This window comes from Canis lupus, chromosome 5, assembly GCF_003254725.2.
Source record: "Canis lupus dingo isolate Sandy chromosome 5, ASM325472v2, whole genome shotgun sequence".
Lineage (NCBI taxonomy): Eukaryota > Metazoa > Chordata > Mammalia > Carnivora > Canidae > Canis > Canis lupus.
Window position 1 is genome coordinate 41569879 of NC_064247.1, and position 20220 is coordinate 41590098.

General features: G+C 44.9%; 1 protein-coding gene across 1 annotated transcript in view; it reads right to left on the reverse strand.

Annotated features, from left to right (window-relative positions):
- GID4 (GID complex subunit 4 homolog) overlaps nt 1-20220 on the reverse strand; it is a gene marked incomplete at its 5' end in the record, with an annotated part of 24429 nt that continues 4209 nt past the window's right edge. The window contains 5 exons of the mRNA XM_025428156.3: nt 1-3226; nt 6051-6181; nt 7849-7950; nt 12713-12820; nt 18295-18354. Of these exons, the coding sequence (XP_025283941.3) occupies nt 3163-3226; nt 6051-6181; nt 7849-7950; nt 12713-12820; nt 18295-18354 (465 nt within the window). The remainder of the gene's footprint in view (nt 3227-6050; nt 6182-7848; nt 7951-12712; nt 12821-18294; nt 18355-20220) is intronic.

Genomic DNA, 20220 nt, shown 5'->3' on the forward strand with positions numbered 1-20220 from the left:
TCACTGCTTAAATACCTTTATTATTTTTTAAAAATTATTTGGACATTGATAGCTCTGCAAAATACTTCTCCCATCCCAAACCCTCAAACCCTTTCCACATGTCCTCCCTAAAGAAACAAAATATTCATACTTTGTGCCCATTCAAACCTAATTTTTAAAAACACGTAAGATTCAAAATCAAAGTTTTCTTTCCCAGAACTTGTTAGTAATTTTAAACCACAATGCAACATACTTAATGGCATTTCTTTTTAAAAATTAGCTTATCAGACTATTTTATGAGGAAAAAAATCAATTCAAGGCCTTAGAATATAAATTCCCTGTTTCTGAAAGCAAAAGACATTGAAAAGCCCCTTTGCTCCCCTGGAGTTTGTGATTTCCACGTTACCAACAGAACCAGCACACAAATGGACTTTCTACTTTGTATTAGGCATTGCTTACTTGTGGACTGCTAAGGATGGGCAGGTGGGAAGGGAGGATTCCAGCACAGGAGAGAGACAAGGCTGGGAGCACAGGATGGAAGCTTTCTGAGCAGTGGAAAGCACAGCCGAATCCCTAGGATCCTACCTCATGGCCGGTTTGTTTGGGGTGGAGGAAGACGGTAGAAAATCTACAACCTGCACTGATTTGTTAATGATGAATACAAGCATCCACCAAAACTATTGCACATAGTACCAGAGGCATGTAAACCACTGAGAAGGTTCAGGAAAGAAGATCCCCCAGATGGGGATGATCCCCAAAGTTCCTCTGGGACTTGGAGAAAGAAAAGGATTGATGTTACCTGTTTGGGAATCACTAAGGGGAGGTGGACAAGTAATCCTGTCCCTATCTTCAAGTTCCTATCTTCAACCAGGCAGATTTTTATGCAAACAAATCTTTATCACGGAGGTGCCCAAAAGATCTAGCAAAGATATCACTTATTTTCCCCAATGCAACCGGTACACTTTATTACCTCGCTAAAAACCTGTCACCAGGAAGAAATTCTGATAGAACCTGGCCCTTCTGGCTAGCTGAACGGCAGCAGTGTTTGCAGATGTCCTTTCCTGCCCTCTCGACTGACCTCCAGAGCCACACAGACGGAGCCCTGATGAGCTCCAGGGGGTGAGCTCACCCCTCAGGTTCCCAGTGGGGCCTATATCCTTCAAGGAGCTTGCAAAATGCAGAGGTGTAGGAGCATGCTGTGAGAAGGGAACCTGGGGGGATGCGGGGGGGGGGGGGGGGGGCGGGGGGATGGGATGGATGGATGGGTCAGATGGCCTGGGAAAGCCACTGTCTCCTCCACTCACATGATGTCTCCCAGCTACACTAGAGGCTGTGCCAGTGTGGTCTCCTCAGTACTGTGCCATTGGCTTGCATGACCAGAGCCAGCCATCCCGATGCCTTGAGTTTCAGAATTGAGAAAACATTTGACTCATCTCTGCAAATGGATGTGAATCAAGTTTCCACTGCTGTCACTACGACAATGTTTTGGGGGCTCTGAGAGCCCGGCCTCACTAGATGGGTCGGCCTTACCTCTGTACAAAGCCTTAGGACACCAATTCCTTGGTGTCCCAGAGCCCACTGACTAGGTTCCCAAGTATTTCTCCTTTAACCTTTCCCTGACATTCAGTCTCAGTAACGTACGTATGTTGTCAAAAGGAAAGTCACTTTTTAAGAATACAGCATCTCCCTACTGCTCTTCTAGACCAAAGGGCCATATGTTTTCTGAGACCACACATGGATACGCAGCTTTCAGCCTGTTTTGTTCCTGTGCATTACAGCTCTCCCTCCTGTATGCTGAGCAAGTCTTGTAAACCACCAGCAAATGCGATGATCTCCCCCCAACCCCAAAGCCCTGCTTGTATCTGTGGACTACAACTGATGCCAATCTAGTAAGCTTTTTAAAACATTAAAAAAAAAAAACCCAACACCCCCCCCCAAAAAAAGCCACACCCCCCACACACACTTCCACACACACACTTTGGCACGTGCACCTTGAGTTATTCGAGCGTGTTCGTGTTCCCACCCCTCCCCCGCCCCAACATTTCAGAGTCGCTGTTTCAGGAGAATGACGGCCCCTTCTGCTTGATGGAAAAGGTCGCCTTGAAGCACTGCTGTTTTGAGTAGCAAAAGGAGGAGGTACAAATGCTAAACTGGCCCCAAAAACAGCTCTCAAGTTTAGCACTAGAATTTATGCAATGCTGCAAAACTTTTGTACCAGGATGACTAGTTTTAAACTGCTGGTTGATTAAATATACATTTACATATAGATATAGGTATAAAAATTACTAAGTCAACATTTGCTGTTTTCAATGTGAAAACGATAAAATGTAATTCTGAATAATTGTGCATTTGCCATAGGGTCCTTGTTAAAGGGACCATAAAAATAATTTTGTAATAAAAAAACTCTTTTTTTCTTTTTTTTTTTTTTTAAGTTTAGTATTGCCCTCAAGTTCAAAAGTTTGGAGCAAACGTGCTGAGTAAAGCAGGATTGGAACCTGTTCCTGCCAGGGATCTGGAAGCCTTCAATTTAGTGATCCCCGATGATGGCAGGCCCATGGAACCTGCCAGCCACTGACTAGCTTGACATGAACACTGCAGGGCTGGGCAGCGCCAGGTGACCCCGTTAAGCAGCCTCTGCCTCCCATTTCATTGGCGGATGCTGCTGCAGCTCCTGGATTCCCTGCACAGAGCTCGGTGCGGGGGCACACATGTGCTGGGGCTCTGCTTTTTCTTGACCTACCAGACTAAGCAAGTGGGGGTTTGGTGGGGGAGGGCGGTGCAGAGGGCCGGGGCCTGGGTAGAGACCACTGAGCACCAAGGCTGAGGGTGACTCGGAGGGCTGACCTACTCAGTTGGAGGTGGGGATGGAGAAAGGAATGGGCCTTTCGGTGATACAGAAGTTAGCTGTGCAGGAAGGAAAAGTGCATTTAAGGTAGCTTAAAAACAGATTAAGACCAAACTGCTGCAGAGAGGAAGGAAGAACAGAGAACACTCCCTCCACCTGCCCTGCTGGTTGGTCATGCTCCTTGGATTCTGTGGGTTAACATTCATGCTTTCTGATGTGAGTCTGCTCGTGAAGACACAGGAACACATGTTCTCCTGGTTCTGGCAGGTACACAATTTTCTTGGCAAAGTTCTTTTTTGCCAAGTTCAGTTTTATTTGGTTCCTGCTCTGAACCGCTGTCACCGGAATTCATAGATGGGTGCGCTGTGTTCAGGAACGTGAGTTAGATTGAGTGACTGATACCTGTAATGCGGGAAGAGAGAGAAACAGGAGACAGTCTGAGCATCCTGAAAACCAAACAGAGGTTCTAAAAAGCCCTCCCTGTCACCGGAGCACCTGGTAAGCCACATGCTTCAACTGGAACACAGCTGCATCGCAGACCTCTTGGGCTGAACCAAATCTGGTTTTATTTCTATTTCTTGGTTAATCCTCTGGAACTCTGCATAAGAGGAGCTGCTTTCAGGCAGCTTTCATGAAGCTTTCAGGCTTCATGTTCTGACCATGAAGTAAGCATGGTACGTCCCGTGAAAGGAGAGCCTGAGAAAGCTCTAGGAGAAGATGTAGACCGAAGCCCCAGGCCTCCTCCTCCCCCTCCACCTCTCGCCAATGTCTAGCACCTTGGCTTCTCCGGGACAGGGACCCTCAGGCTGGAATGTCCTCAGGGACTTCATGGGTAACACAGACACACCCCACTTCTCATGGAATAAAAAAACACCATGGAAAAACTCCCTACCTAACCCCGGAGTTTATGTTCCCTTCATCATCCTCTTCTCACCTCCCTAGACATGACACTAGACTCAGAACTAGGTGTTTGTTTTTGCCCCTATAATAAGTGCTCTGAGTAGTTAAGCAGATGAAGGAGAAACAGAGGCGAGGACAATCCACATACGGGGATGATAACCTCCAGGGACAATCAGTGTTCACAGGGTAAATGTTAGCTTTCCCCTTACTCATTTCACATGGGAGTGAGGAGGAGCAGGGGGAAAAGCAGCTTCTTTTTCACCACAAAAAAAAAGAAAGAAATCAAGATCATGCGTTAGCCATCTGAGTACATAAATCAAAGCCACTAGACCCCCACATCATACCCACCAAAGTAGCTATAATTAAGACATCATAACGAGCGTTGGAGAGGATGTGGAGAAACTGGAACCCTTGTGCATCACTCAGGAATGTGGAACACAGTTGGGTGGGTCCTTAAAATGTTACAGAATTACCATATGACCCTGCAATTCCACTCCTGAGTAGAGGCCCAGAGGAATTGGAAGCAGAAACTCAAACACATAACACTCATGTTCACAGCAGCATTAGTCACAAAAGGCAGAAGGGGAGAACATTATATCCATCAATTGGTAAAGGGATAAATAAAATGTGGCACCGTGGTCCCCCCATCTATGGGGGATACATCTAAGTACCCACAGTGAATGCCAAAAACTGTGGATAGTACTGAGCCCTAGATATGGTATGTTTTTTCCTGTACATAAACCTATGACAAAGTACAATTTAGAAGTAAGGCACAGTAAGAGATTAATAATAATAATTAATGATAAAATAAAAGTTACAATAATATGCCATAATAACCGTTCTGTGAATGTGGTCACTCTCTCTCTCTCTCAAAATACCTTCCTGCACTGTAGGGTGTGAGATGGGAACCTGGCTGCATGACGTGGAGTGAGGTGACTGACGTAGGTGTGTGACCGAGTGTTAGGCTACCACTAACCTCCTGACACTGTCAGAAGGGGGATCATCTGCTTCTGGGCTATGGCTGACTGCAGATAACCGAAACCGCGGAAAGTAAAACCATGGATAAGGAGGGGCTAGTGTATATACATATCACAGAAACTTATTTAGCAATAAAAACAAAGTGCTGATCCATCCTGCAACATGGTCAAACCCTCAGAGCAACACAGAGTGCAAGAAGCCAGACGCAGTGCCTCTTTGTAGTGTGTGGTTCCCTTTATATAAAATATCCAGAATAAACATGTCTGCACAGAACATCAGTTAGTGGCTGCCTGGGGCTAGGAGGGGATGGGGAGTTGGGGTGGAAGGCTAAGGGGTACAGGGTTTCTCCTCGTGGTGGTGGGGGCATTTTAAAAATGATTGCAGTGATGGTCGCGGAACTGTGAATATTCAAGGCGACCAAATTGTATGCTTTACATGAATGGATCATATGGTATGTTAATTCTCTCGATAAAGCTGTTATTTAAAAAGAGGATAGAGCAGGTTTTCAAAACTCATTTGAAAACAGAGCAATTATGGAAACCCTAGTAATTGTGGCTCTCAGAGGAGTGGAGACTGTGCTGAGCCCAAGGGCATTTGTTTGCAGATAGTATTTTGCTGCCACTGAACAAGGAACTGGAGTCAACCCAGGGTAGCATCACTCACAAATCACCAAAGTGTGGAAAATGTGGAAGGGAATATGGTGTTTCCACATTCGGAAAGGAAATCAAGTATTTGGTAATATGGCTCCTTCTTCAGGTATAGCAAGTTATTTTGAGAAGCAGTGCTGTGGCAGCAGAGTCCCCAAAAAAGGTGACAGAAGCTAGCACTTAGGGGATGGCACTCGGTCCTTCACCTCAAACGGAACACAGGGCAGGACCGCCAGCTCCACAGGGGCCCCTTGGTCACCAGACTGAGACTGCATGCGTGTGGGGCTGGCATCTAAGGAATGTGACCACAAAATTGGAAAGGCTGCTAACAGCAAAACTCGCCCTGTCCATAGTTGGATCTCACATTGTAGTTACTGATTAAATTTGGGAGGAAATACAAGAGCAGCCAAGGTTGGGTAGAGACACTGCTGATGATACAGAACCTCCTGAAAGCTTTTTAGCAGTGAGTTCCTTTATCGAGCACTTTGTTTTCATCTTATTTACTCTGATCTGTGGTTAGGGATAGGAGCCCCTCCTTGAGCAACTGAGATCAAACAGGCCCTCCACATGTAGATAGAGCATAAAAACTATGCAGAGACAGGTGGAGAGGTTTTCTTTTAGATTTGGCAAGTGAAGGGAGAGCCGGAGGGGGGGTGGTGGCACAGCAGCAAGCCATCTCCTTTGCCTCTGGGGTGTCTTACCATTCTGAACTCCTATGGTAATAGTAGCCCTCTATGGAGGCTGCCGACTTCTGGAAGCAGATGTAATAGAACCCAGCAAAGGAAGCACCACTGATGTCTTTGATCGTGTGGTCTGGGACCAGGAACTGTTCCTGCACACAGATGGGAGAGGTCAGTGACAGACAGTGTGCTCCAGCCACTTCTGGGGCTCCCCATAGCCTTCAGCTGGTTCTGAGGTTTCATTGTCATATGGCTTTACCCAGACTTGCGGGATGATGGTGCACATCTGCATTTCAACCTCATCTGTCAATAGCATTCGTGTGCTGCTAGAGAATTCTAGATACTAACACAGAAGCCTGTGTCTTGAGCTCACCAAGATCAGCAATGAAGAGAAGGTCCTATGGTCCATACATCTCTTAAGTGAATCGATACCTACCTACCTACCTTTCAGAGCCCACAGACAGAACAACACAGGAAGAGGAAGTTTCTGCTCCGCTCCAGGAACTGGTGCTACGTTCCTGATCACCTCAAGAACAGCAGGCCGCTGCATGCTGAGGGCAGGTCAATCACCACTTGCCCCCGTAACACCCCCTCAAAGAGCTAGATACCTCATCATCTGCCATCAGATTGGTACTATTCTTGCTCAGGCACCTTGGGAAGAGGCGAGCTTGTTATATCTCTGGCTGTGGCCAAGCTGAAAGGCCACATCCGGGCACCTACTCTCCCAGCGAGATGAGGTCAGTGGCCCCAGGGCCCCGAGAGGTCTACTGCAAGCCCACAGTGAGTCACCCTGAAAAGGTCTTTGGAGGCCAAACAACTCCACTGGTTTTTTTTTTTTTTTTTTTTTTTTTTTTTAAGACACTCTCTGTCCCTTTCCTCAACCTTTGAAATTGTAGTTTTTAAAACTAATTTTAAAGTTAGAAGCTTGTGAGAATACTTCCTTTAGGGCTTTATTAGCTGGCACGTTTCCCAGTAGATGGCAAGCTCTCAAGGGCGGGACTCAGCTCTTACTTCCTGTACCTGGCCAGTGTCTAAGCAAATAAGTGATGACCCCCGCACTCCTCCCCAAGTTATTAGCCATACAAACAAAAGACTGGGAATAACTACTCTAAATGATTCGTCTGTATGAAAGCTGGCAAGATTTCAAGATAAAACAGCTTTTTCCTGCCAACTAGGGAACCAGGGCTTGGAAGTGGGTGTCCATTCACAAAATGATTTCACAAACCTGCTTCACGATTTTGCTAGCCTGTGGCTGCAACACAGCAAACACCAGACTATCAAAATAGGGAAACACAAAAGACTTGTCAGCCCAAAGCCAATCTAGCGAGTCCAGCCAGATGGAGCTCTTTGAGGGCTGGTGAGTGGAAAACGCAAATTCCATTCCTGGTTCCTCATTTCCTGCTGGAGGGAACCAGACAAGCAGGGAGCCTTGGCTAAGACACGCTGCACCAACAGTCACTCACATGGGGCCTCGGCCCGTGGCTGAGAGTAGGAAATGACGGTGACTGACTCTGGTTCTCTTCTGAGTCCACAGAACACTGGAGATGACTCAACATGGAGAGTCAGAGGTGCCGACAGTGACCACCCGCCCCCAGCCACCAATTCCTCTGCTATCCACCAAACAGTTTCTCCAAACAGAAACCGTATGGCATGGCAGCAATTCGCCACTGTGGCCTGGAGCTGTGCCGGCTTTTTACAAGTGTGTGAAGGCACTACATGGAGACAAGCTGTAATGAGCACTGGGCACGGAGAGCAGGTGGGGCAGGGATACAAGGCAGGCACTGGCGTAGCCAGAAGACCACCTGGGCTGGGACCTTACCTTCCACCTCATGAAGACATAATCCCCATTCTTCAGCTCTTCATAATCAAAGTCATCTGAATTAAATGATTTTGCATACTGATAAAAAGCCAGAAACTTGCCCTGAAAGCAAAAAATAAAGCATGAGAACTGATCAAGGGAGGGAGAGGCTGGTATCAGAGCTGCCCTTCTTCTGTGCCCAGCAGCAACCACCTTCGCAAAGAGGTGACAGCTGCTGGATGCGGCCCACAGGAGCAGTAAAGGCTGAGCATTGGGGGAAGGGAGCCTGAGGTGTCCACTGGGCTGTGAACTCAGACCTGGACTCCAACTGAGGCACCACGGGGCTATACCTACCAAGTCAATGTGGTCCGGAGAAAGGCCCCAGGTTGGGAATGGATGCTATTCCGGGGGCCTTGTCTCAGGACACCTGACCACAAGCAAAGCCAGGAATGATCAGTGAGATATTTATATGTGAATCAACACAAAAGGATGAGAGGGCTTTACTAAAGCTGGGTCCTCTTACATAGTATATGTACTGGCTTAGGGCCAGTCAGTGGCCCTAACATAGTATCGTGGCTTAGGGCCAGTCAGTAGAAACAGGAAGTGGGTAATATATAATTAATTTCTTTTCTTTTTTAAAAATATTTTATTCATGAGAATACAGAGAGAGAGAGAGAGAGAGAGAGAGAGAGAGAGAGAGGCAGAGACACAGGCAGAGGGAGAAGCAAGCTCCATGCAGGGAGCCCAATGTGGGACTCGATCCCGGGTCTCCAGGATCCCACCCTGGGCTGAAGGCGGCTCTAAACCGCTGAGCCACCCGGGCTGCCCTATTAATTTCTTTTTAAAAAGGAGACCAGAAATAGGTTATAAAACTGTGCTTCATGATCCTATTTTTGAAAATGGAAAAAAAAAAAAAAAAGGTTAATACCTGTTTTAACTTTGGGTATTGTTATTATATATAATTTTTTCCTTTTGCTCTTCTGTTTACTCAAATATTTAAAAAGTATATTAATTTTATTAAAAAGTATCTTAAATAAAATTTAAGGTACAGAGGTATTAACTCATAGAATTTGTCACATATATTTCTATTCTAAATGGATTAAGTATATGGAATCTTGACTTAGGGTACCACCGTGATACCAACTTTAAATATCACTCAGGAAAACTTGAGAGTGAAAAACAATGTCCCTGATTCTAAATTATAGGCAGTCCTGGTCTTATTGTGTGTTACTTTATTGCTCTTTGCAGATATTGGAGTTTTTAAAAAGATTTATTTATTTATTTGGGGGAAGGCGGGGGGAGAGGGAGAGAACAGACTCCACTCTGAGCATGAAGCCCAGTGAGGCTGGAGCTCAGGACCCTGAGATCACAACCTGAGCAAAAACCAAGAGTTGGATGCTTAACCAACCCAGGTACCTCCAGATATTGAATTTTTTTTAATAAACTGAAGGTTCGGGGCAACCCTGTGTCAAGTTAAGTAGATTGGCACCATTTTTCCAACAGCATCGGCTCACCTCATGTCTCTGTGTCCCATTTTGGTAATCCTTGCAACATTTCAAACTCTTCCATTATAATTATATATGTTATGGTGATCTGTGATCAGTGATCTTTGATGTTACTAACATAATTGTTTTGGGATGCCACAGACTGCACCCATATAAGACAGCAAAGTTCATTGGTAAATATTGTATGTATTCTGACTGTTCCACTGACTGGCCATCCCCCACCTCTCACCTTCTCTTTTGGCCCTTTCTAGTCGCTGGGACACAATATTGAAATGAGGCCAATTAATATCCCTACCATGGCTTCGACAGGTTGGAGTGAAAGGAGGAGTCACATGTCTCTCACCCCTGAAACCAAAAGCTAGACATGATTGAGCTTAGTGAGGTAGGCATCTCAGAAGCTGAGACAGGCTGAAAGCGAGGCCTCTGGCACCAAACAGCTAAGCTGGGAAGGCAGAGGAGAAGTTCTTGAAGGAAAGGGTAAGTGCCACTCCAGGGAGCACACGGATGAGAACAAAGCAGTCTTGGATGTGGAGAAAGGTTTAGTGTTCTGGAGAGAAGGCCTAACCAACCCCAACACTCCCTGAAGCTAAAGCCTAACCCAGAGCCAGGCCCTGACTCCCTTCCCTTCTGTGAAGGCTGGGAGGTGAGGAAGCTGCAGGAGAAAGTCTGAAGCTAGCAGAGGTTGGTTCCAGCGGTTTAAGGAAAGAAGCCGTCTCCATACCATCAAAGTGAAAGGTCAAGCAGCAAGTGCTGATGCAGAAGCTGCAGCAAGTTCTCCAGAAGACGGAGCTCAGATAACGAAAGAAGGTGGCTGCACTCAACAACAGATTTTCAATATAAATGAAACAGCCTTCTTTTGGAAGAAAATGCCATCTAGAACTTCCATAGCTGGAGAGGAGAAGTCAATGCCCGGCTTCAAAGCTTCAAAGGTCAGGCTGACTCTCCTGCTGAGGCTCATGCAGCTGGTGACTTGAAGTTGAAGCCAATGCTCCTTTATTATTCTGAAAATCTTAGGACCCATAAGAATTATGCTAAATTTACTCTGCCCTTTCTCTATAAATGCCTGGATGACAGCATATCTGTTTACAACATGGTTGACTGAATATTTCAAGCCCAACATTAAGACCTACTTCTCAGAATAAAAGATTCTTTTCAAAATATTATTACTCATTAACAATGCACCTGGTTACCCAAGAGCTCCTGTAGAGATGTTTCCTGTTATATAGAGCTCCAGGAGCCCCACATGGGATTCTGGGACTCTGGAGTGGGCTGGGAAAGTTATGAGAAGCTGAGTTCTGCGAAGGTGACTGGATTGCTAGGTGAGGAAGGGCCCAGAAGCCCAGCTCTTCATCCCACCACATCAAGGGTGGCCTTCCTTGTCCTGCTGTCACTCAAAATATTTCAGTTCAGCCTAACAGAGGAGATCCAGCTATTTCCCAGTGTTCTTATGGAAGTATGGAAAACGAACAGTTGGTTTCCAGGTATTTAAGTTGCAGCAAATCTAGCTTAGAACTGACTTTTCATTGAGTCTCAAAGACCCTGCTTTTTTTTGCAGAACTGAGCTGTGTGGGAAGAGCCAACATTGGGCAGGATGGACCAGATGGCAGCTGGGAGCCCTTCAACTCTGCTTGCTTTCCTTTTAAAAAAAAAAAAAATTTTTTTTAATTTTTAAAGATTTTATTTGAGAGAGAAAGAACATAAGTGAGAGAGGGTGAGAGAGCACAAGCAGGGGGACAGGCAGAAACAGGCTCCCTGATCCCAACCCCTGGATCATGACCTGAGCCAAAGGTAGACACATAACTGGCAGAGCCACCCAGGTGCCTCCCAACTCTGCTTTCTGATACCAGCACCACTATGCACCACTCAGGCTCCCCTCAGGTTTCCCAACTGAGTATCCTAAGAGATTCAGACCTTGTTCATTCCCTCATATTATACAAGCACAAATGACTTACTTTCAGCGTCCATTTGATACAATTGGCAAAACACGTAGCTTTCAAAAAATGGTTTTAAAAACTCAAGTTTAAATTTAATTGAAACTTAGCATTTGAAAGATGTTCCTTCCCTATCTCAAGTAGAAAATATGAAGAAGCAAAGTGGCTAATCTTCAGTGAGGTTAAGTAAGACAAGGGTCTGTGGTAGGGAGTTCTCTCCAAGGACTACTACCAGAAGTGCTGATGCAGAAGCTGCAGCAAGTTCTCCAGAAGACGGAGCTCAGATAACGAATGAAGGTGGCTGCACTCAACAACAGATTTTCAATATAGATGAAACAGCCTTCTTTTGGAAGAAAATGCCATCTAGAACTTCCATAGCTGGAGAGGAGAAGTCATGCCCGGCTTCAAAGCTTCAAAGGTCAGGCTGACTCTCCTGAGAGCTTGAACTCTTCTGACAGCTTGAACAGCCAGGTGAGAGTGGCAGGGGGAAGCATGAGGAGTTCTAGAGTCTAGGTGGGTTTAGAGGGTGAGCACATTGGACTTTCTCGGTGTTACACCAAAATTCATTGGGGCGCCTGCAGTCTCAGTCAGTGGAACAGGCAACTCTTGATCTCAGTGCTGTAGGTTTGAGCCCCATATTGGGGGTAGAGATTATTTAAAAACAAAATCTCAAAAAAACTAAAGAACTGGGGCACCTGGGTGTCTCAGTTGGTCAAGCGTCTGCCTTTGGCTCAGGTCATGATCTCGGGGTCCTGGGATTGAGCCCTGCATTGGGCTCTCTACTCAGTGGGGAGTCTGATTCTCCCTCTCCCTCTGTGTGTTCACTTCCTCTCTCTTTCTCTTTCAAATAAATCTTTTTAAAAAGCAACTAAAAAAATATAAAAAATAAAATAAAGCCAAAATTCATCATTGCCATGGCCAACTACACCAGAAGACTATTATGGCAGCTTGAGAAATGGATTTTTGAAAACATAAACTCGTGTGAAAGCCAATGAAATGACTTGAGGATAGCATCTCTAAGTTGTCTCAAAGTGTTCACTACTGGTGAGTGAGAATACATTCCACACTTCACAGGTAAAAGTGGGGGGACTGGAGTTCTCAATGGCATCCTGATGATGCTTAAGTTGAGACTGTGTTTGTCGGTCAGGAGTTGAGTGGGCAGCCCCCCTGGCTCTCCCAACACAGAGATGCTGGCAGGAGAAGCAGCTGTCCAGAAACTGCATCTCTACCTCATGGCAACCCTAAAGACAGAGGCCATAGCTGTATGTTTCACAGGGTTCCCCCATAAAGAGGAGATGAGAAAAGAACAGTGGACAGGTGGACAGGACAGGACAGGGGGACAGTGAGGAGACCCCTAAAGCTCAGGACAGTAAGGAGACCCCAAGAGCTAAGTTCCTTGGCTCCTCAGCAACACCTGGGTAGCCTGGAGCAGACCAAATATCTACTCACCCAGTGTTTCCGATCAACGTCTTCATCTGCATCCCACTTCCGTGTTAAGAAAGGGTGTTTTTTGCTGATTATTTCTCCTTCAAAGAAGGTTGTAAGGGTTGGATACTCCTATGGTAAAAACCCAGATATCAAAATAAGATGTTGAATGGGAGTTTTGACCTTTCTTAAAGGAAAAATCAACCTTGCTTTAACTTTTTCCCAGGACTTTGAAAAAATGATCACACTGCTAAGCAATGACCCAAATGGAGTTAGGTCCAGTGATCTGCCAATGGCTGCGGATTTACCTGAATTGGAGGTGCCCAGAGAGTCTCTTGGACTTTGTCAAAACCCTTCTATGACTTCACTTGCTATGTACTGATTACTCAAGAAAGAACTTGGACAAGTAAATTCTGAGTATTCTAGGATACAAAGCAGGTAGTAACTAAGTAGATGTTACTTTCTAAGGAAAACACTCAAAGAGGCTACAAAATCACAACATTCACAGCTAAGTCTCCCCCATGCCATGATCTGGCCCGTGGTTCTCAAACCAGTTCAGTCATTTGTCCCTTTTGTGCCCATTTTTCAGGTTTCCAGGGGTGGGTTGTTTTTGTTTTGGTTTTTTTTTTTTTTTTTTTTTTTTTTTTGCAGAATACCTTGATATATAGGTACCTTTAATTTAACCATATGAACTAAGGCAATCTATACTATCTATACTATGGAAAATATATGTGAATCATGTCTGTGATGGAAAATCACAACAGCAGAACCAAATGCTATGGGGGGAAAAATAAGCTGTCATCCTAATTGGGTGTTTAAAACACTTGTCAATTTTATTTGCTACTTGTTCATCTACTGATAAGGAGGCACCCAAGATTTCTGGGGGGGGGGGGGGGACTAATGGAAGAAAAAGTTAACATTGTAAGAGGTCTCCATTTTTTTCATTTGTAAAAAACCAACTAACTGACCAACCAATCAAACAAACCCTCAGTCCAGCCTGCCAGCCCCTGGTGTTTCCTGGAAGCATGGTAATGATGGTCACAGGCCTGGCAAACCATAAATTACAGTGCTAATGTCCCTGGGACCACAGAGGTAACACTTTCTTCTTCAGGTACTACATAAGCCCCTCTTATTCTGCATCAAACACCTACCCATGTTTAAAATAAATCTGCTCCAATGGCTTTGCTACTTCTTTCAGCTTGACCTGCCACGTAGCTGGGGATGTCCCTAAGAAACACCGCCGCACTGATTCAGCAGCTCCCGGGAAACAGCACAGTCACTGGCACCATAGTGGACTGAAGGAGCCTGCTTCACTACGCACCACTAAGGCTGTCTGTTGTCTTGACAGTGAACTCTGAAATACACAGCACCCTTCCCACCAAACCACAACCCCTTCCCCCAACAAGGGGCCTGGGTTCCTTGTACAGATATTTATGTATACAGAGTGAAGAAATTAAAGGGGGGAGATTTCCTAAATGGAGACTTGATTTTAAAGCTATAAACTAGGGGCATCTGGCTGGCTCAGTCCGTAGAACATGACTCGTGAGTCCGAGCCCCATGTTGGGGTGTAGAGATTACTTAAAAATAAAATCTAAAATAAATAAAATAAAATAAAATAAAATAAAATAAAATAAAATAAAATAAAATAAAATAAAATAAAATAAAATAGGGGTGTCTGGGTGGCTCAGTCGGTTAAGTGTGTGCTTTCGGCTCAGATCATGATCACGGGGTCCTGTGATCCGGTCCCGCATAGGGCTCCCTGCTCAGCTTGGAGTCTGCTTCTCCTTCTGTCCCTCCCCCCATTCATATGCTCGCTTGTGCTCTCTCTCTCTCTCCCTCCTTCTCATATAAAATCTTTAAAAAATAAATAAAATAAAATAAAGGTATAAACTAAATTATACTCATCTGTTTTAGGAAGAATTACTAATGGAGAAAGTTCTATATTAGCATCAACTTGAGATTTTATTTATCTTTAAAAGATTTTATTCATTTATGTGAGAGAGAGAGAGAGAGAGAGAGAGAGCGCATATGCACACACAGGGAAAGAAAGGAGCCAACTCTCTGAGCAGGGACCTCCACTCTGGGCTTGATCCCAGGACCCCAACAGAGATAATGACCTGAGCCAAGGGCACATGATTAACCGACTGAGCCACCCAGGCGGCTCCTGGCTTGAGATTTTAAATGGAAAGCTGTACATATTGATTTTTCTGAAGTTTGAGCTTTAATATATTTTTAAAACTTCCACAAAAAAGAGATAAAGGAAGAAAATGATAAAGTGGTCCTCTTATGATACAAAGTAAATACTTATGGTTCAAATTGCAATTTTCCTAATAAATTGTTTCTGCGTTGAAAATGTTTCAGGCAACATATCAAGGTGACTGCAGAGTACCCCCAAACTCTGAGATTTAAAATAAAATAAATATTGCCTGATGAATGAGCATCAATTAGGTACAGTAGTTACCAAAAAGATGAAATATCTCTCAGGGCAGGACCAGGAAATTCAAGCACTTGGCTACAGGCAAACTGGCAGTAATTTTTAGAGCCAAAGGGAAAATTCTGTCTGTGGGAGGAACATCAAAAATACGAGTCAGATAGGAAGAGACGGAGCAGCAACCCTCCACCTCGAAAGCAGGCAAGGGCTTCCTACAGGCGGGTCTACCTATACTAGCAGGCATTTAGGTGGTCAAACCACTCCTCACAAGGATTCTAGGCCCACCAAAGCTCCCTGGCTTGATGGGTCTGGCTTTCCAGGTAGACCCACCTCGTGAGGGATTAACACCAATTGGCTACTGAGTCAGAGGGAACTTCTGGAACATGCATGTGCCTCAGTTTAGAAATGAGCAAACGAGCACTCCTGTGTATACATCAGTCTCGGTGAGTTTGGTTAGTGTGACCTATCTCCTTGGTTCAGACAGGTCCAGCAGAAGCTTGGCAGAAGCTTCCAAATCAATCTAGTGAGTGAGTGAAGGGTCTGGCCATGACTCCCTAAAGGCTGGGCTCCTAGGCCCTCTGCCAGCTGCAGGGCCTCCCTAGAAATGACCCTTCTCTCCATCGGTGGCTGCCTCAGAACTGCAAAGGAAATGTTACCTGACACCCATTCTTCACAACCCTGGGATTTCATTTCCAGAAGGCATATAAACTCTAAAAACTGTGCTCATTTGTGAATGTGAGGTAGCCAAGAGACAAATGACCTCCAATTTAATAGTTCATTTTCTATACTATCTGCACGAGGGAGACTAGGGCTAAAACCCAACCATTTAAATGGTTTTATTAAAATAAATCACATGTTATGTTTTCACAACTATACATGGAAAAGCAAACAAGCACAAATAGCTGTATTTTATTTTTTATTTTTTTAAAGATTCCATTTACTGATTCATGAGTCACACACACACACACACACAGAGGTAGAGACATAAGCAGAGGGAGAAGCAGGCTCCACGCAGGAAGCCCGATGTGGGACTTGATCCTGCGACTCCGGGATCACACCTTGAGCCACCCAGGGATCCCGAACAGCTGTATTTTATAACATAGATAACAAGGTCATTCAGAGAATCATCACTCTTTTTGGCATTTTAGTGACTGTACAGTGCCCACATGTCGGATTTAGAATTTAAAAAGTGTTTAAGACAGTTGTTCAGTGCCGTGACTGCACTAAAAACCAACGAATCGTACGTATTAAATAGGTGGATTGCATAGTATGTCAACTATCTCAGGACAGCTACTAAAAAAGGTGGCTAAAAAAGATAAAATTCAAAGAATCTTGAGGAGTGAGCAGGCCCTAGGAAGCTCAGAAACACAGCCTCCTTTAGATTAAATGTACCATTGCTAGGGGCACCTAGGTGGCTCAGTGGTTGAGCGTCTGCCTTTGGCTCAGGGTCCTGGGATCAAGCTCCACATCAGGTTCCCTGCAGGGAGCCTACTTCTCCCTCTGCCTGTGTCTCTCCCTCTCTCTCATGAATAAATAAATAAAATCTTAAAAACAAAACAAAACAAAACAAAACAAAAAAAAACACCATACCTGAGCCTGCTGCTCATCACGGAGCAGACCAGTCTGGGGCAGCCATGCGCAGACAGGAACGACTGGCCAGGAGGGTGGTCTCCTCATTCCAGTCATGAACCTAAGTGCCCCCCACCCTTCCTCAGGGAGCCTGGCAGCTCGTGACTCAGAGGAGCTTCTGTCTGGTAGGGTTACTTGCTCCTGATGAAACTTTGCAGAAGTTCTGGATGCTGGACGTCATTTGGGGATTCTTAATGCTACTTACCATTTTCATGCAGCTTCCTATTGCCAGAGTGGCTAGTTTTAGAGTCAGTGGTAGCATTCCACAGGACAGAATTTGTTAGTTTCCTTATGAAGCTAAATGTTTATGTTCTGCACTCAGTAAATGCATCTGGCTGCCTATGAGTTGAGTATATTCTGTTTATTTTCTACTACCGCAAATTCAAAGGCTGGAATCCTTCACTTTGCTTATATTTTCTTCCCCTAACTCCATGGGCTAAGTTTCTAGAGGTGAGGAACAGGTTGCCTTTTCATCTCAACAAACTAGGAAACTCTCAAGCTTCTAATATAGAGAAGTGGGAGAACCAGAGCAAATCAAAGAGAGGGAAACAATTGTTTCAAGACAGAGGATGATAAATGCCTTAGGATGCCTTGATTTGTATCACATTAGAGTCCGCCTCTTGCTCTTACATTGTTTCTTCCCTGTCTAGGACAGGTGCCTGGAGTAGACAGCACAGGTTTATTTTACTTTAATTATTATCCAAGTAGAGCTGACACACACCATTACATGAGTTTCAGGTGTACAACATAGTGATTCGGCAACGCTATGTGTTGTGCTGTGCTTACTACATGTATTAGGTATTTTTCATTCTCATTTACAGAGGAGGAAAGAGAAATGAAAGCACCAATAAGGGGCAGAGCAAGGATGTCACTCTAGCCCTTTCCATGGCTCCATGGAACTGGGCCATCGAGACAGTGAAGGCTGATCAGGCCAACAGGGCACTGTAGCTAGCTCAAGCCCAGGCCCTCACGGTGGAGTTAGGCGGCCAGCTCAGTCCCATCCTTCCTCTTCCTGTTTACTCACTAGCAAGGAAAGAAAGGATGCTCACTCTTGCTTTCCATATTCCCAGGAGTTCTGCGATTTAAAAAGTTGGTTCAAAGAAAGGAAATCACTCTACATTTCCATAGCAGCTATGTCTGTTAGAAACTGGATGATCACTTTTTATTGTTCCAGTGAGCTCAGGGGTATAAGGAATGCCAAAGACCTTGGGTCTGGAAGGTTTAATGCTTATCTCAGAAACCATTAAACTTATGACAACGGGTAGCCATATTCCTACTCTATTTTTCTTTTCCACCGAGGATTAAAAGTAAAATCAATAGTGTTGGGAACACTGTGACTTATTTATAAACTTTAAAGATTTGTGCATCTGTATACTTTCCAACAGGACACATCAAAACTGCATGCTTCGTGTGTGTGGTACAATAACAACACTTCACAGGGCGCTTTAATTGGGCCTCAGGGTGAACGAGGCTGGCCCTTTACACCCTGAGAATGCCCCGCGTGCAGCCCACTGTCTGGTTCTAGTTCATGGGAAGGAGTGCTTACCTCAGTAAGACCTTTTATCTTCAGGTACCCACAAAGGTAAGAATTCCCCGTGTCCACATGCTGGAAAGAAAGGACACACAGTCTTATTACAAACAGAGGAACCACTGGGCGACAAGCTGGGGGTGCTGTGGAAATCCATGCATCTGGCGGTCAGAGGCACTCCTTTGAGGCCAGGTGGGGTAAGGGAGGCCAGGAGGTTGGTGCCCGCTGAGCAGAGCCAGGGCTCACCGGCTTTGAGATCTCCGTGAGTCCTCCCTCCCCACGGACCTGTTCAGATGAAGTAATCTGATCCCAGGACCCTCTCAACCTCCTTCAGCAGACTATCTTGAGACCAAAGTGCCTTTCTGGAACAGCGAGCCCACTCAATACAGGTACTCCCACTGGTCCAAGAAGTATACTTTTCCCCAACATTTACACTAGGCACAATCTTGCATTATTTCTTTATGAATTGGGCAGCATATTCAGGAAAGGCATCTTATGAAGACTGCTCTGGCAAAGATTTCAGTTATGAACAAAAATGCTGACCCCAGATCAGAACACATCATAAATGCCCCCTCTTCCCATTTTATATACCAATGCTTCTATTTCTTGATGTAAGAATTAGAAGGCTAAAATAAGCAGGGGTAACAGGCATGGGAGATTCTGAGGCTTTGTATCCACCAATTATGGATTGCTGAGACACTGCTCTGAGTACCTACCCAGCAACCAATTTCCTACTTTTCCATGCTGCCAGGGCCCAGATCCTGTTCTGGCACCCACTCTGCCCTCACAAGACCTGGTCAGCCCTGATGAGTCTAAGGCAAACATGTGCCCTTTCCCCTTGTGAGTCATCAGTTTAGGGGTGAGTGACACAGTTCTGACCAATCAGATATGTGTGTAAGTCTCCTGGGTGTTTCTGGGAAAGATGCTGACTTTCGATGAGGCTCTCTTTCTTTCCCTGGCGGTGGCAGTATCTGCACACAGTGCCCAGTCCCATGGCAGCCATCTAGAGACCATGAGGACAAACAGGTCAGGAAATGCCAAGGATGGCAGCAGAGAAACATGGAAGGAAATAGGCCCATGAATGAGCCAATCTGGAACCAAGCCACCTCCAAGCTTCTTGTAATCTGAGATGCTGGGTTCACTCATTCTTTAAACTATTTTGAAATGGTATAGTTACTTGCAGCTGAGTGCACCCGAACTACTACATTTCACCCAAATCTATACAGATGGATCCTGCGCAGATTTTCAGATTTCATGGTAATTGAGCTCACTTACAAAGCAAACCCCTGGAATGAGAGCAAACCAAAGTACAATGGTACTGTGGCACATTGAGATTTTAATGTTAAGTGAGATCTCATTTTAAGCAGCTAGGAAAGTTTTTTTAGGTATTTTTTTTTTAGGTATTTATCAGATTTGGGGGCTTAACTACTTTCATTTCATCATCAATCAAATGCTATGGCAATCTTTAAAAACTGTAATGAACACAGTCAGCCAGATGAGGTCAGCACCAAGGCAAATGGGCTTCAGTGAAGCTGAAATGCTCCCACAGTTTGGTGCTGGTGACAAAGGTACTCCATGTAAAAACTGCCAAAGCATTTCAAATATCCTCATCTGCTGGCCTTGACATTGGATGTTATCTAGAGTGGCTAATCTGCACTAACATGGTTCAGCAAAGAACTTTTATTAAAAGACACACAGCTCTAACCTGAGGCCTTAAATTTCAGGTATGCAATTTTCACTGAATTCAATATAGTTTGGGGTTTCACAGCTGCTGGAAAAGGTATCAGGTGGCCAGGATACCTGCTAATAAGATTAAAAACTGAACTGGAAGTTGGCGAACATTTTGCATAGATTATCACATGCTCAAGATTCAGGATTTCAATTTGGCCTCCATTCAACCATGTGTGTCTCTCATTCTGCCCAAACTGCTCTTGATGACGGTCT